General features: G+C 33.1%; 4 protein-coding genes across 7 annotated transcripts; 2 read left to right on the forward strand and 2 right to left on the reverse strand.

Moving 5' to 3' along the window:
• The first annotated feature begins 872 nt into the window (after positions 1–872).
• LOC18038534 lies at positions 873–5,212 on the forward strand. Its single transcript, XM_006429651.2, has 12 exons — positions 873–1,243; positions 1,325–1,367; positions 1,931–1,957; positions 2,067–2,159; positions 2,659–2,849; positions 3,119–3,287; positions 3,375–3,494; positions 3,882–4,001; positions 4,355–4,375; positions 4,541–4,599; positions 4,701–4,791; positions 4,914–5,212. Exons 1-12 carry the CDS (start codon positions 1,008–1,010, stop codon positions 4,986–4,988), a joined length of 1,245 nt encoding a protein of 414 aa, XP_006429714.2. The 5' UTR covers positions 873–1,007; the 3' UTR covers positions 4,989–5,212.
• A 1,201-nt stretch (positions 5,213–6,413) lies between these two features.
• On the reverse strand, positions 6,414–7,579 carry LOC18038686. Its single transcript, XM_006429652.2, has 3 exons — positions 7,133–7,579; positions 6,895–7,042; positions 6,414–6,637 (listed from the first exon to the last, which is right to left on the reverse strand). The coding sequence occupies exons 1-3, from the start codon at positions 7,496–7,498 to the stop codon at positions 6,414–6,416; spliced, it is 738 nt and encodes a 245-aa protein (XP_006429715.1). The 5' UTR covers positions 7,499–7,579.
• A 218-nt stretch (positions 7,580–7,797) lies between these two features.
• On the reverse strand, positions 7,798–10,886 carry LOC18038933 (translocase of chloroplast 34, chloroplastic). Of its 4 annotated transcripts, none has more exons than XM_024182813.1 (8): positions 10,753–10,886; positions 10,041–10,149; positions 9,800–9,907; positions 9,583–9,707; positions 9,170–9,434; positions 8,525–8,593; positions 8,266–8,427; positions 7,798–8,173 (listed from the first exon to the last, which is right to left on the reverse strand). In XM_024182813.1, the coding sequence occupies exons 2-8, from the start codon at positions 10,143–10,145 to the stop codon at positions 8,078–8,080; spliced, it is 930 nt and encodes a 309-aa protein (XP_024038581.1). In that variant the 5' UTR covers positions 10,146–10,149; positions 10,753–10,886; the 3' UTR covers positions 7,798–8,077. The 4 variants fall into 4 exon arrangements, with proteins under 4 accessions (XP_024038581.1, XP_024038580.1, XP_024038579.1 ...); XM_024182812.1 differs by having other exon boundaries at positions 10,041–10,154; XM_024182811.1 differs by having other exon boundaries at positions 10,041–10,206.
• Positions 10,887–14,038: 3,152 nt separating this feature from the next.
• Positions 14,039–14,738, forward strand: LOC18038934 (heavy metal-associated isoprenylated plant protein 45). Its single transcript, XM_006429654.2, has 3 exons — positions 14,039–14,086; positions 14,231–14,306; positions 14,416–14,738. Exons 1-3 carry the CDS (start codon positions 14,039–14,041, stop codon positions 14,736–14,738), a joined length of 447 nt encoding a protein of 148 aa, XP_006429717.2.
• Positions 14,739–15,528: the final 790 nt, after the last annotated feature.

Consider the following 15,528-nt stretch of genomic DNA (forward strand, 5'->3'; position numbering starts at 1 on the left):
AATAAAAAATTTTATTAAAAATTATAAAATTATTTTAATAGATAATTTTTTAAATTATATTTTTAAAAAATAAAATAAAAATTATTAAATAAGTAGATGATAGTTTAAATATTTTAATATTTAAGAATGATTTTAAATTTATACTCTCAAAAGGTTAAAATTTAAATTTTTATAAGTAGAGATAAAATAATTTATTTAATTTTTAAAAATTTAATTCAAAAAATAAATAATAACAAAAATTTATAAAATTAAATAAATATTTATAACCATTAAAAAAATTATAATAAACAGGACTAAACCACGTGGAGTGGGCTAACGAGGCCCGTACTTTTGAAACCTCACCAGGCCAGAAATATTAACGAAAAATAAAAGGGAAAAGACGAGAGGGGCACGTGTAACTTCTAACGAACTTAGCTCGCTGCCAAAGTGGCAAGTAACAAACAAACAAACCCCTCCCTCAGGACTCTGGAGAGCTGCATTGGATTTCCATGCTTTCTTTTACTGTGAGTTTTCGTTTTCTTCTTCTTTTTCTTTTAATCTATTTATTAAAATCTATCTTTACTTGCATTCTGAATATCCCTTCATATGTATAAAACTTTTCGTTATATATATATATATATATATAGTTTAATCCAGGCATGTGCAATGGATTTATCTTTATAATTATTAAAAGCTATATGCCTTTTTTAATTTTTAATTTATCATTTTAGATGGCAATGATCCTCCAAAAAGAAATGATTAGATTCTCTTTGTATTTTTCTACTTCAACCTTTTTTAGTCACCAACATATTCGTTTTCCTTTTCTGGCCATAAAAAGTTAACAAAACAATCAGTGCTGTTTTGATTCTTTCTTTGGTCATGCATTCATTTTCGTTATCTAATGCAGCAACATATTGACATACGAGAATATATTTGTTTATGCTCAAATAGATCACTGATTTCCGTCTTTCATTCTCTTTAGTTGAAGTTTCTTATAGATTGAAGGTGACAAATTCTTCGATTGAATAATGGGATTGTTCAAAAGTGAAGTGGCAGTGTGCCCCAGCAATTTGCATTGTGCAGAATGGGCTAGAATATACATGGAATATTGCCTTTGCAGTGTTAGAGATGGGGTTTCTTTGGGCTTAGGATTGGCCAGTGTGATCAGTTGGGGCGTGGCTGAAGTCCCCCAAATCATTACTAATTACGAGGAGAAATCCACTGAAGGCCTCTCAATTGCTTTTCTAACCACATGGATTCTTGGGTATGTTTGCTTTGATTTTCTTATTTAAGTGTTTAGAATTTTGTTAGTGCTTATGACTTTGTAATGTAACTACTTTTACAGAGATCTTTTCAATGTTTTCGGCTGCCTGCTGGAACCAGCTACTGTAAGTTCTCAAACTGCAGTATTATTTATTTATTTATTAATATTTTTATAATCCTATTTTGTTACATTTGTAACTTTATATTCGTGTCTACTATCGCAAAGAACTTATTGTTCATTCATGATGTCTCTGTCTTTTCATTGGTATTCTAAATATTTGTGTGATTAGTCTACATGTAAGATATTGTGTGAAGGTCTTTCCCATATGCAGAAGACACACTGAATTCAAAGTATACAAGGTTTCAAGAGTCTCTTGAGTCACTGGCATTAAGTTAGTTGGATGTGTATAAATTGGTTGGATAATTGGCTTTCTTTAGTGCACTTGAAATAACTGAGGAGGTTTTAGTGTCTTTCCCAGGGAAAGCATGCCAACAAGCAAGATGTGTATTCCCAATCCTAAGATATTTTGTTTTAACAGACCATTTTTGCTCTCTCAACGTTGTCAAACAGGCTAAGAAGGAAATTCTCTACCAACCAAAGCTAACTACTAGATGTAGTCAATGCTTCTTGCACATGGTAGATTTTGTGACATCTAGTTAATTGAAACTCCTTTTCTTCCTTTTGCAGCTTCCAACTCAGTACTATATGGCAATGGTAAGATTGTGTGCTCAAGCATGAAGTTAACACGAAGCCTTATTGATTTCTATTTTAGTTTTGACTTATCTCATTTTCTTAATTTTTCTTGCTTTCATGTTTTATGCAGTTGTATACACTGACTACTGTAATTCTTACCGCACAAACCATGTATTACAGTCACATTTATCCTCGTCTAAAACATAATAAACGACCCCAGACGGTAAGAATTTCTTTTGGCTCAATGGTTTCCTATAGTTATTTATGAAAAAATTACAACATACAAGTTTACTTCTGCTTTTAGGGTTGAATTACTAATTACAATTCGAAATTAAACTAGATACTCCACATTTAGACTGGTCAAACTTTTTGAGAGAAAATTGAGTGCAACAATATTTTTGAAACTGATTGTAGGAGACAAATCATAGTGCTACTTAATGATCCTGAGATCGGATACTTGTGGTTTTTTTTTTTTATGTTGATACTAAATATAAATCAATGGATATTTGGATCAAGTTCTGTTAGAAATTTGACATATTACATGCAGTGATCAAGATCTCAAATCAATCAATCGGACCAAATAGAAATTTGTTTTTTCATTTACATGACTTCTTATATTGTTTTTGTCTGAAGCCTTTTTTTTTTTTTTTTTCCCTCTCAAAAAGACAATTATTACGCTATGTATGATACTTGAATGAAATATGCTTTGTTCTGCAATGTAGGGTCTCATGCCTAACCAACCTGAGGCTGCAGAGAAGACTAGGCCAAGTAGCAATGGTGTTGGTGAACAAGTAAACAGTTCTGGAAAATGGAAAATTGATTCTGACACTTCTGACACAGAAAATTTTTCAATTCCTATTCCTCTTCCACCATTTCCTCGAAATGGGTCTCCTGGAAGAGAATTATACTATACGTAATTAAATTTTATGCCTTCTTGTTATTAAGTATTCACCATTGTGTTCTAGTGGATTAAACATTATAAGCATCAGACATATTGTGTTGTATGCGTGCATATACATTGGTCTGGATGTCTAGTGTGGTTGGTTGAAATGTGAATGTCAACTGAAGAGTCACCTTTTATTCAGTGTATTTTGAACAATTTGCATGTTCATCAATAATTTATGCCCTTATCCGCGAATGGTTTTTATATGATAATCACATATTACTAGGTGAATTTATCAGGTCTGCAAGATCACTATCAAGTAGTCATACACCTACCGCTGGATCGTTCATAGCACAACGAATGAGTCCCTCTCATCATTCTAGGATTTCTATAGAAGAGCCCTTGCTTGGTGGACATATTTCTACACAATCTCCACCATCTACAAACACCAAAACAATGCTATGCTTGGTGAGCTCTCTTACAAGACATTGTCTTGGCAATAACATCCTGTTCTGATTCAGTAATGTAAACTTTTGATTGCCTTTTCTATTTCAGGTCCCGATAATGATATTCCTTACAACATTTAATTTCCACTATTCGAACACTGAACATGATACGGTGTTTGAGAAACCAAACAAAGGTTTTGTGATTCAAGTAAGAAGAAAGCTTTTGCAGGTAGTTCAAGCTACAATCTTGTTTTCTTTCTATGCAGTTACTCTGTTAGGTTCTAGAGAGCACAGATAGCAAGTATTTTTGAGCTCTAGGTTATTGATTGTTTGTAGAATTTCAGCATATTTATCATCCTAGAAACTTAATGAAAATTTAGCAAATCTGGAAGACAAAAGAGATGGAGTTGGTAAGACATCTGAAAAGGGAAGCCACTGGAATTTAATGTGTTGTTGATGCCCCATTTCCATTGCCTATTTGGTCCTCCTTTTTCAAGCTTCCATTTAGATTTCTTCTTCTTTTTATTTATTTATTTATTTTCATTTTGGAGATATTGACAGAAAACAGTTTGGGATTTTGAGAACCAATTATTTTTGTGGAATGTGATTTCTTCAGGTAAGTGGTGGTCTGTTGCAAGAAAGTGTTACTGGAGGAAGCAGTGGGATTGGAAGCTACCTTGGTTGGGCAATGGCAGCAATTTACATGGGTGGGCGGCTTCCACAAATTTGCTTGAATGTGAGGTTTACTTTAGCAAGTTTTTACTATTCTTCAGACAGAACAAAGCTTTTTCTTCAGTTTTCACCTTCTTAGTGATTACATAGTTCAAGTGTGCACAAGTGTTTCTGGCTCTGTTCTAGTAGAAATTTTAAAACATTGGAAACATACATGGGTGAACTCTATGTACCATGTTTATGTTAGCAGAATGTTTCCTTACTGGTTTTTCTTTGCACAATGGATGTAGAGCATCTTCTTTTTGCAATCTGAAATTTATTCTTCCGCTGTATTTTTCTATTAATCTGTTTTAATAGTTTTTTTTTTTTTTTTGAAACTTCTGATTCTTGATTTTTTTTTTTTAAATTTGTTTTCAGATAAGAAGGGGCCATGTGGAGGTAAGCAAATTTCAACTTGAAATTATATTTTTTGAATACATACAGAGGAACACTTCTGTTTGGGGTGAAAAGAATTATCGGTGTTTTAAAAAAAAAAAAAGGGAATTCGCCTGTGTGTGAGAGCAAATATGATAACTGTACATTTTCTTATGAATGCTATTGCAGGGGCTTAATCCTTTGATGTTTGTCTTTGCTTTAGTGGGTAATGCAACATATGTAGCAAGGTGAATATGTTGTATCCATCATTCTTATCCTCACTGGCCTGTCTTCTTTGGATTCTTTCTCAGCTCTCTAAGGACATATAATTATTTTTTTGCTTTTGCAGCATACTTGTTAACAGCGTGGATTGGTCAAGAATCAGACCAAATCTGCCATGGCTTGTGGATGCAGGAGGCTGTGTGCTGCTTGATTCTTTTGTATCCTTTTTGAAGTGATCATGATTTTGCCATTCTCTTAACAATTATATACCCTATTGGTTGTCAGCTTTGACACCATCAGAATTCTCCGAATTTGTCTGGAACCTTAATGTCTTTTCTAGATTTTAATCCAGTTTATCTACTACCGGTATCGGTCATTTCAAGAGGATAAGCATGAAAACTCTAATTCAGCTTAGAAGATGACCAACATCCAAGTAATTCAAGATATCTCCCTCTCGTGGTGCATTTGTACTGAGTGTTTATTTCTTTGGTCTTCGCATCAAATTTGTTAAGAGAATCAGGTTTTATTGGTTGCGTTATCGTTGTGGTTCTGTTATTAATCTCAAGATTATAAGTACAGCTAAGGGCCTATGGTGATTAACTCAAACCTAAGCCTATTATATAAACATTTCTTTTTGCTTTTCTCTTTCCTAACCTCTATTCCAATATTATGCAACGACATTTCCTCATTTATAATTAAATCTAGGTGAAAAGAAAGAGGAGAGAAAGTGGGAGAAACAGAAAATGTTGGATATTAGAGGGAAATTAGAAATAGAGAAAGAACAGAAACTTGGGAGACCAGAAAAATTGAGCGAAAAGAATCATTTCCCCGAGGATCATACAGTAAATTAGAAATTAGAAAGGAATATAAACTTGGATGATGAAAATAATTGAGAGAATAGAATCATTTTTCCTCGAAGACCATACAGTAGCTTATCAAATATAAGCTCTCAGTTTGTATTTATATGTAGCTGTATATGCATGCTTCCTAATTTTTTTCTAAATAGGTTGCCAATTCTTCATTATTGCTTATTTCATAAGTTGAGTTGGGCATCTTTGGAGCCCAAATGTCTATTTCTTTGAGTTTTGTGATATTTTCAGTCAGAATTGAGAGAATAATTTGTCCGGCCACCAGAATAAAGATAAAAGTGAGAAGTATCTAAATGATAATATTGAAGTGTAGTAGACTAATTAAAGCCTGTTGAATGTACAAAAGTTTTGTGATGCTTTTATGTCTGTTTATATACATGCAACAGATGCATCAGTACCTGTTATATAACCAGAACATATGTAGCCAAAACACAGTACATGGTTATATTGACTAATTTTTAAAGGTTTATATATTGCCAGTTTGAACTAATTTGTATACTATTTTCTCCTTACAAGACTTCAAAAAAAAAAATTGTAGTGATAATGCTGTGTAGGAGACTTGTTTGCATCTCCAAGAATGATTCACATATTTTTGCTGGTGCTGAACTGAATGAGCCTGAAAAGCTCTGATTTTGCAGACTTAGCTACATGCAAGAGCAAAGTGCTGGAGTTAATTCCTGTTAACTGAATTCATGATATTCAGGATTTGTTCAGGGAGTTAACAGAATATGTCTTCTGTTTTCTTTCTTTTAGCATTCATTTTGTTGTCCACATCAAAAAAAGCTTGTATGATTCACTTTGAACAAACTCCATTTCTAGATTCAAAATTCCTTTCCTTAAAATTTACAACCACTCATTCCAACTTCTTTTACAAATTGAGTTTCTCAGTGTTAACATCTCTTTAACATCTCTCAAAGAAATGTAATGATTTAATTATAAATTGGTGAATGAAAATGTATAGATTATATAGTTTATTTACAGGCCATTAGATGTTCTTCAGTAGCATTTAGCGTGGGAAGCTTCACCTTTATTGACTTATCATCAGAGCCATACGATCTCTGAGGATCAAACACTATATACATAATTTGATTATGGTCACTCTCTAGATGATAAAGCTGCTGCCCAGCTGCATAATCCCCAAGCAATTGGTATGATCTTTCTGATTGATCCATTGCTAGACAAATGTCATCAGCACCTGATAGATAAAAAATGGTTCTAATCATATACAAATTAAAGCCCTCATTTTGTTCATAACAATGTAAATTCGGCACTCAATTTATTTGCTAACTGCGGTTTCTTGCCAGAAAGTACCAATCAAGTCAACTGATTAATCCCGACGTTATATACCATATGCTTAAGATGAGCGTGGAAGCTGCAGTTTTCACTTGCAGGGGAAACTAAAATAACCCAATGCAATAATTAAGATGTGAAATATGGTAAACAGAAACTCACAGGCTGCTAATTCAATTTGAGTTCGATATATAAACTCCAAAGCAGCAGAAATCTCATTCTCGAATTCATGAAATGGTCCACTCCTAAGATTCATCTTTCTAAGCTTACCCAGTCCCTCTCCCAACTCCATCATTGCCCCTTTATGATTCTGTAGCAAAATTACAAAACCATTTAAAAAATTAAAAAAAAATATATATATATATATTTATACATTTAGGGTCGTTAGTTGTTAAGTAACCTGATTGAAAAGGTGATAAAACCCAACGGCACATTGGAGAACTCCGTGAATGAGAGTTCTTGTTGGTTCTTCAGCAGTGTACCACAGAGATTCAAGACAGTCATGGCATTTATAGTATGCCCTTTCATTGAAAAGCGCTACTGCCTCGTCGAAACTGCAATTTTCTCCATCATTATCATCTTCTTCTTTAGCAGAGTAACGATACAGAACGCGAAATGATTTGAAGTTGGTGGTATGGATTGAACCATAAGCCTTGTTGCTGTTACTGTTGAGCTTTGAGGATGGCAGAAGAATGAATGGAGGTGAAGTGATGGATGGAGGAGAAACTAGTGACGAGATATTTGAGACTTGGAGAGCAACTGCCATTATTTCATTTGTGGTGGAGCTTCAAACTTGACTGAATTGAGTACATAAAACACTCCTCCAAATGTCACTGCCAGCCATTGGGTTGAGTTCAAACTTAGACTTGATATTTTTGCCAGATATTTTGTTATGGATATTTACAAATAACACATTGTAAGTAATAATATTGTTCCGCTAATGGAAGATTTCCTGAAGGTTTAGTGGATTCAGACATTGTACATGAGTTTAGATATATATTTTACATGTTACCAATTCATCGAAATATTATAATGCAATCAAATGCTATTAAGTCGATACGATCAAGGAGGAACTTAAAATTCAAGCACATTTTCAAAAGGGTCAAACAAGAACAGGTGTATGAAAAAGTGCAACATTCACCAGCTGGAGTACTAACTAAGCATAACACAATCAATCATCCAGAACTTGATGCATAATATATTTACATAAACACAAAAATCTGATACCCTCAACACTATGTAGTCCACATGCCGCAGATAATTACTACTGCAGAATGTTGCAATTAATCACTTGAAACCAAAAACAAGTGAGAAACATAGAAAAAGGATGCATCCAATTGCAAATTCAAAGCCTGCGACTAGCCCTGGCCCAAACTGGTTTAGCCTCCTTTGCAGCATCAGACTTGATTGCTCGTATTAGAGGTTTAATGATAAAGAAGTACTGTAAACAATCAAAGACAAGGTTACATGAGATTATTTGTCAATCCGAGAATTGCAGGAAAAAAAATAAGCTAAGAAAGGTTTGAAGCTTACCTGAAATGCAAAAATGAAAGGAATTAAGATCTTTCCTTTCTCGTTGGGGTTTGGGCCCTCAACCAACTTCTTGTCAACAAGAAGAGCCTTGCTTCCATTCAACACGACTTCTGTGATAGTTTTGACTAAATTTGGAATCCAAGCCGTCCCATTTGGAAGAACCTACCACCACATACCCCAAGTTCAATAATATGACAGTTCAGTAAAATACATTCCGAGGAAAACAACATTGAATTCTGTTGTCAGGCAATTGACTAACCTTTTCATCATTTTCATTCTTGGCACATCTCCCACTGTTCTCAACCAAGACAACAGGTACAAATGAACCCTAGGAGAAACAAAGGCAAAGTAATGGAATTCAGAAATGAGGGGGAGAAGAGAAAAGAAAATGCACAATAAAGTTTAATATATACATCAAACAAAATTAAAAATTTGATGCCGATGCCAGTAAAATCAATTTACTAATTCATCTTTATCATAAGATATTGATTAGCAAGAAAAGTTTAACACCACTTGAGCCATAGTAGTAATTGAAGAAGCCCAATAAGTGTGAAGAGGTGACATCAGATAACAGATTTACAAGAGCAACTATGTTGCCTACTAAAATTACCAGCTTTTCAGTTTTCCCTCAAAATGGAAATGTTTGCATTAATAATGACAAAGATTCTAAAACAGTGAACAAGCTGTCCGCAATAGCAAGGACATCCTACAAGTATGCGATCACATTCTATACCATGTAATAGACCGAACAATTTCAGAGTTGCAACCCCATCTAAGCATTCATCAGAACAGTAAAAACTTACTACTAGAAACAGCGTGTTAAATCAGTTTACCAAGGTGACCCTCACATTCAGGCAAATGAAACTTCCAAAAATGAATTCTCGAAGGATAAAAGGTTACACACCTGAATGTCTTTTTTCTTCATCCAGGTACTGGGGCTAACAAATTTTAGAAGAGCCTCTGACCTTTTGGAGCAAAAAACTTCATAATCTAATCCGTCTGGCAATGAGAGTTGAGCATGTGTGAGAACAATCAAAGCCCTCTTCCATATTTGTTCACCAAAATTATCCGTTATGGCTCTAGTAATCTGCTTATCCAAATTATCTACCCTATAAACATCCAGACGGTCGACATACAGTAGAACATCGATAGTTTTGTTCAGAAGGAAACTGTTGACACAGCAAAAAACCCATTAATACAAACTTAAATTATAATTATGACAAAATTGATTTTTAAAAATAATAATAACAAAAACACAAGAGCCAGTAATATGCTTCAAAAGTTGTAAACTTTGTACCATATCAAGCTATAGCATACCGTTTGATTAGCTGAATAGCATGATAATTGACATATCCACCTTCTATGAGCCCAGGAGTGTCAACAATGTTCAATGTAAATCCAGCCCTGGAGCGGGAAACCATCACAGGTCTTGGTCCTTCCGACTATCAATGAAACAGAATATAACTTGCTTTAAAAACATCAGACAACAAATACACCATTATGTGGCCAGTAAGACAGGACAAACAATAAATACCTGAAACGTACTAACAGTAACCGCTTTCTCTCCTATGATAGAGTTTACAGTTGATGATTTCCCAACGCCACCCTTCCCCATCACAAGTATGGTCAATGTGTTCACATTCTAGATGGTTATAAATATAAACATTGTTAAAACGATAAATGTCCAAATATAGTGCAAGCTTCAAGAGAAACAAGAGTCTATGTCTGCAGGGATTACATTCAAATTCACTGAGAAAAGGGAAAAAAATTATAACCTCTTGTTTAAGTTTTCCCAACAATTCAAGCAATTTTGTTTGAGTGGCAGGTGGGAACTGCTGAATTCCCATCCATTCACGTATTACTTGAGACGCCATAGACATATGTCTGTCCTACAAATTGAAAAATGTGACCGTAGAGTTCACATAGAAGAGAAATTTAATGCTGTCATCAAAACAAATAGCAAATGTATTATTGATAGATAGTACAATCCATCAAAATGCATAGTCAAATTTAAAATAAATAAATAAATGAACAATGTTGAAATGAAAGGGACTTGGTCAACTTCATAACAAAGTCCGAACATATTAGTTTCCCTTACGGATAATACACCAAATTTCATCTCAATGGTTTAGGCATCAAAAAGTTGGTCACCCAAATCAGTATTTTGCAAAGCGTAAACAACAAGCTTATCATTACAAACAAAACGGATACATCCTTTGTCATACATAAGCATCATTTCAAAAGGGTCAAAGCAAAATGCAACAAACAAAAGAAACATATATACCAGCAAGTAAATACAGATATGAACAAAGAACGTCAAACCCATAAAACAACACACTAAATTTCAATTCGGTGAATAAGATTCTTTTGAAGCTGAATTAAATTTAATTGCTTTTAAGCTCACAAACAAGTACAAAGCTACAACTACAGAGAGTGAGAAAGAAAATAACAGCAAACAAAATGCAGAGAAAGAGAGAGAGGACGAACCGGAGAGTGTGAATTTGGGTTTTTGGGGAATTTGTTTGCACCTCGTCTGCTACTGCTGAGTCCTTAAACCCAAAACCAGAGCAATGATTTTGATAAAGCAAGGCCTTATCTTGTTTTCCAAGTGCCAAAAAATGTCAACGGACTAAATTGCCCTCCTGTTACGACGTCGAGACTCATTAAAAAGAAATTGGATTTTATCATCTAATTCCTTTATTTTGTGCGTTTTATTGGAAAGGTAAATAGTTTTCAAAATTTTGTTAAACAGGTCCTTATAGTTCAACATAATTGATTTTTTTTAATATAAAAACAATCTATGAATATTTATAATAAAAATATATGTTGGCATTAGGGTAGCTCTATTAAGGAAAAATTCATAGTAATCTTATGCTGTTTTTAATCTTAAATACGATCTGTTGATAATTATAATAAAAAATATGTCATAATTAAGTTGGATAGCTTTATTATAAAGCGATTTGGATGTCTAGACTCTGATTAGTTGGATATAGCTTTACACAATAGGGAAAAAATATTTGTTATTAATACACACTAGACTTGAACTCTTATCTATATTAATGAAAAGGAAAGCGTTTTATAATCCGACTAGAATGTAAGCATTAACTTATACTTTACTGAACAATAATAAGTTTTTATTTATTTATTTATTTATTCATTGAATCTTAAACTATAAATTTCTGTTTTCTTCCTCAACCATTATTAATATTTTGAATCGTGCTACATATATTTCAAATTCAAATAACATCCCAAAAACATTTTAATACCTAATTGAGAATATTAATGACAATTATGTATTTAAGAATTGTTATTTTCTGTTAAAGTAACTCATTATTCAGAACTTAAGGTGAAGAAGAAGGAAAAACAAGCTCAAGCTTATACAGAGCAACAATGTCACGTCAGCAATGGTTGTTAAGAAGAATGCCAAATCAAATTACAGCTCAGCATCAATTTGTTAAATTGTTATTAACGTACAATGTATATATAACAAAATTATAGTTAGTTTAGTAGTTAGTTACAGGTTGTTATTGAGCATGTATAAATACAGAACTGTAACAATTGATTAGTTAATGAATGAAAAGTTCTGGAATTAATCAGAAACATTTTCTCTGAGATTCTCTCAAGCCAAACAAAACTTTCGTCATTTCTTTCATTTCCCTAAAAAAAGGTAAATACTTAATGATTTAAAATGATAAACTCTTATACTTATAATTATTATTCATTTAGAGATATTCAAAAGAAGCGTGTGCGCGCGCGTGTGTATTTTTATAGGGTAAATATTCATAAAATAGAGTTCAATATGTTAGAGGGAAAACCGTACACATGTAGGTTTATTAATATTATTAAAATGACTTTCAATATAGGTTTACGATAATGGTGATAACAATTTGAATCCCATTCAAGTAGCCGTACACAACATGTAAGATATCACCCATATTATATATATGTGTGTGTGTGTGCGTGTGTGTAGTGCACGATTGTGCTGATCGATCATGATTCATGAAAAATTTTGCATATTAATTTAGATTCTTTCAACTTTATTCCTCTTTCTCTCCCACCTTCATCTAATAGAACTCGATACAAATAATTCACAATGGCAGAATTTCATTTTAATCAAACTTTAATCTCAACTAGTAATTGTTCAATAAAATCTTAAAGCTAGCTTGATCTTATTTGATTTTTCTTTCTCTCTTTTCAGTTTGGTTATTTTATCAAGAATAAATTATGTACAGGCTTCAGGTAATGCTGGAGAGATGATTAGAAAGCAACCAAAGAGAGTAGAGATTCCCCCACGAGGCGCCACAGCAAGCAATCTGTATTGCAAACTCACCATGCAATGCAACTGTTGCTTTTCGCTTGTCCATTTATTCGCATCAACCCTATATATAACAGCTTGCCCCCACTTGCATTCATTCCCAAAACCAAAGAAAAATGCAATTGCAAGAATAAAAACGTTATGCATGAGCCATTCAAATTATCACTTGCATGCATTGCAGCCAAGAAGGCATATATATTCTAAGAACGATTTGAGGGTTGATATTTCTCTTTGATTATTACTATTATTGTTTATGTTTTTTTTTTTTTTGAATACTGATTAATCATCAGATTACTGTATTACACAGATATTTACAACAACTGTTATTGTAGAAGAGATATTACACTGATATTTACAATCAGATATACATGATTGGGACTTACATTATTACATTGAATTCTATGAAGTACATGCTCAAACAAATAACCTCTCACAGGAGAGAGATGTCCATACTCCACTTATATTTTGTAAGGAAAAAAAAATTTTAAATATGAAGAATATTTAACCCCCACAAAAGCGTTGCCCTCACAATGCTTGTGAGGGCAGCAGCCCACCACTTCGACCAAGGCCGAAGTGGCTTATTGTTTATGTTAAAAGCTTTTGAAAGTATTGATAATTTTCTTGTCATGCATTTATTAATGAGCCTTGGACACTCATAAAAACATATTTTATGTTATTTAATCCTCCTCTAATATAGATGTCCCCCCATTTTAAGGTATAAATGACTTTAATATGTATAACACCACAGTTTCTTCAACTCCACATTTTACGAAGAATTCTTTTATTATATATTACATCTGTTTTATGATAATAAGAAACTAGCAGCAGGGACCATGATACCCCATCTTGGACTGTGTATTTAGCTTTTAACAGATTGGCAGAGAATATCATCTCACGTTCGTCAATTTCAGAAAATGCTTTCCCATTTTCTCAGTTACAAAATCAGGTGCATGAGTTGAAATAAATGAGTGTTCTGGCCTGGACGAGATATATGCATGAAAGAATCAACATGAAGAATATATTCCGACTTCAATCCATCAATTTCAGCATATCCATTTTTTTTTTAAATATTCCGTAATTCCTTCTCTAATTTACAGTAACATTTATACATTAAATGAAGCCAATATATATTAAAATAAAAAAGGAGAAAATTTTCCAAGATAAAAGCTAGCCACATTATAAAGGCTGCAAACGAAAGGCGGAATATTGGCATACAATTTGTCAAGTTATTCCAATCTACATTTCTGCCCAAAAATAAAGATGAAAAATAAAACTGCTAACTTTGTAATACTGATTATATATATATTCATTCAGCTTATGATTTATGATACAAGATATATAAACTTAAAAGAAACACATTGCCCCAGCTATCTAGCTAGCTAGCTAAGAAATTAAAGATTTATAAAACTTCCTGGAAAGCATTATTGAAGAGACTGGCGAAAATTCTTCATCATCGATATGTTTGGCTGGCGCCTTGGGAAGACACAGTTGCCTAATGCCATGGCTGTAAGTCCCTAGCGAATTAGCAATATTATCACAGACATTCGAAAAGTATAAATATGTATTGATTTAATTATTACGTTTCTTAAAATGTTTGATTTATTGAATATGATTGATTCAGTTTGTTCTAAAAATGCTCGATACATATAGATTGTGGAGCTCATGGTACATATGGATTGCGAAGGATGTGAAAAGAGAATACGAAGAGCAATCTCTAAAATTGATGGCATGTATAACTTTCTATTAATTATTACTATTTAATTAATGTTATACGTGCATCCACATAGTTTTTAATCAATTTGATGTTCAATTCAGTTTTGATTTCATTATTACAGGAGTTGATAGCTTAGATATCGACATGGACAAGCAGAAGGTAACGGTGACTGGTTATGTTGATGAAAGAAAAGTGCTTAAAGTTGTGAGGAGAACAGGAAGAAAGGCAGAGTTTTGGCCATTTCCATATGATAGTGAATATTACCCATATGCATCTACGTATTTAGATGAGTCCACTTTTAGATCTTCCTACAACTATTACCAGCATGGCTTTAATGAAAGCGTCCATGGCTACTTCCCGGACCAAGCTTATGAAACCGTGCCCGATGACACTGTTCACCTTTTTAGTGAAGATAATGTCCATGCTTATTGTACTATTATGTGATGACATATATATATTCTTCGCGACTCTGATGCGAATGTCTACATCTTATTAAATACATGCACGACCTTCGTGATTCATATATTAACTCAATTTCAAATATAAACCATGAGCAAGTCCATATTCTATAGAGTGTAGAGGATCGAGATTTGAAAAATTATTGTCAATTTTAGTATTAATAATATGACATTTATCTTTTAAATACTTGAAAAAGTTAGTGATTGAGGCTTTCTTTTGTGCGGACGTCAAATGGTCAATTTTAAGATATTGGTTATGCAGAAAAATCGTGTCTTTTGGGTTAATTTTCTATATTTTAAAGTATACGGATGTGGAATTTTTCTTAAACGTCATGACTTTAACGAAAAATTCTCATAACCATTATTTGAGGGAGGTTGTTGCTTCTTTTGATAAAGAATCTTAGCAACTAGCTAGCAACAATAGTAACCTTAAAAAGAATAAGTGATGCAGTATCTACAACGTGGACTTAATGCTATATCTACCCAGCAAGATTGCGAAAGGGAAAATTTAGTTTGCACTCTTATGTAGAAAAATTGCAAAGGGGTTAAATATCATTTACTCTAATTTGTACCCAATCAAGAAGATATTGTGTTGGCATGCCAGAGCTACAAATTATATCCGCATGCGTACATTCAATAATTCATACATCGAAACCAGAATATTATCAGAGAATGTTTGTCGATGAACATACATCGTCAGTGTTTGGATTAGCAAGAATTGAAGCAAAATCCCAGGCAGATTCTTATCTTGCACAGAAAATTCATTCAGAATGAGC

Source organism: Citrus clementina, unplaced genomic scaffold, assembly GCF_000493195.1.
Source record: "Citrus clementina cultivar Clemenules unplaced genomic scaffold, Citrus_clementina_v1.0 scaffold_6, whole genome shotgun sequence".
Lineage (NCBI taxonomy): Eukaryota > Viridiplantae > Streptophyta > Magnoliopsida > Sapindales > Rutaceae > Citrus > Citrus x clementina.

Excerpts from the sequence above, each read along its gene's own strand:
- LOC18038933 (XM_024182813.1), bottom strand. The coding sequence starts at position 10,145 with ATGTCTATGGCGTCTCAAGTAATACGTGAATGGATGGGAATTCAGCAG. Across the intron at positions 9,435-9,582 it reads GCTATTCAGCTAATCAAACG|TTTCCTTCTGAACAAAACTA; the intron begins GTATGCTATAGC and ends CTGTGTCAACAG. Across the intron at positions 8,174-8,265 it reads CTTTCATTTTTGCATTTCAG|TACTTCTTTATCATTAAACC; the intron begins GTAAGCTTCAAA and ends GATTGTTTACAG.
- LOC18038934 (XM_006429654.2), top strand. The coding sequence starts at position 14,039 with ATGTTTGGCTGGCGCCTTGGGAAGACACAGTTGCCTAATGCCATGGCT. Across the intron at positions 14,087-14,230 it reads AGTTGCCTAATGCCATGGCT|ATTGTGGAGCTCATGGTACA; the intron begins GTAAGTCCCTAG and ends CGATACATATAG. Across the intron at positions 14,307-14,415 it reads AGCAATCTCTAAAATTGATG|GAGTTGATAGCTTAGATATC; the intron begins GCATGTATAACT and ends TCATTATTACAG.
- LOC18038534 (XM_006429651.2), top strand. The coding sequence starts at position 1,008 with ATGGGATTGTTCAAAAGTGAAGTGGCAGTGTGCCCCAGCAATTTGCAT. Across the intron at positions 2,160-2,658 it reads ATAATAAACGACCCCAGACG|GGTCTCATGCCTAACCAACC; the intron begins GTAAGAATTTCT and ends TCTGCAATGTAG. Across the intron at positions 3,288-3,374 it reads CCAAAACAATGCTATGCTTG|GTCCCGATAATGATATTCCT; the intron begins GTGAGCTCTCTT and ends TTTCTATTTCAG.
- LOC18038686 (XM_006429652.2), bottom strand. The coding sequence starts at position 7,498 with ATGGCAGTTGCTCTCCAAGTCTCAAATATCTCGTCACTAGTTTCTCCT. Across the intron at positions 7,043-7,132 it reads TTTATCACCTTTTCAATCAG|AATCATAAAGGGGCAATGAT; the intron begins GTTACTTAACAA and ends ATTTTGCTACAG. Across the intron at positions 6,638-6,894 it reads TCAAATTGAATTAGCAGCCT|GTGCTGATGACATTTGTCTA; the intron begins GTGAGTTTCTGT and ends TTTATCTATCAG.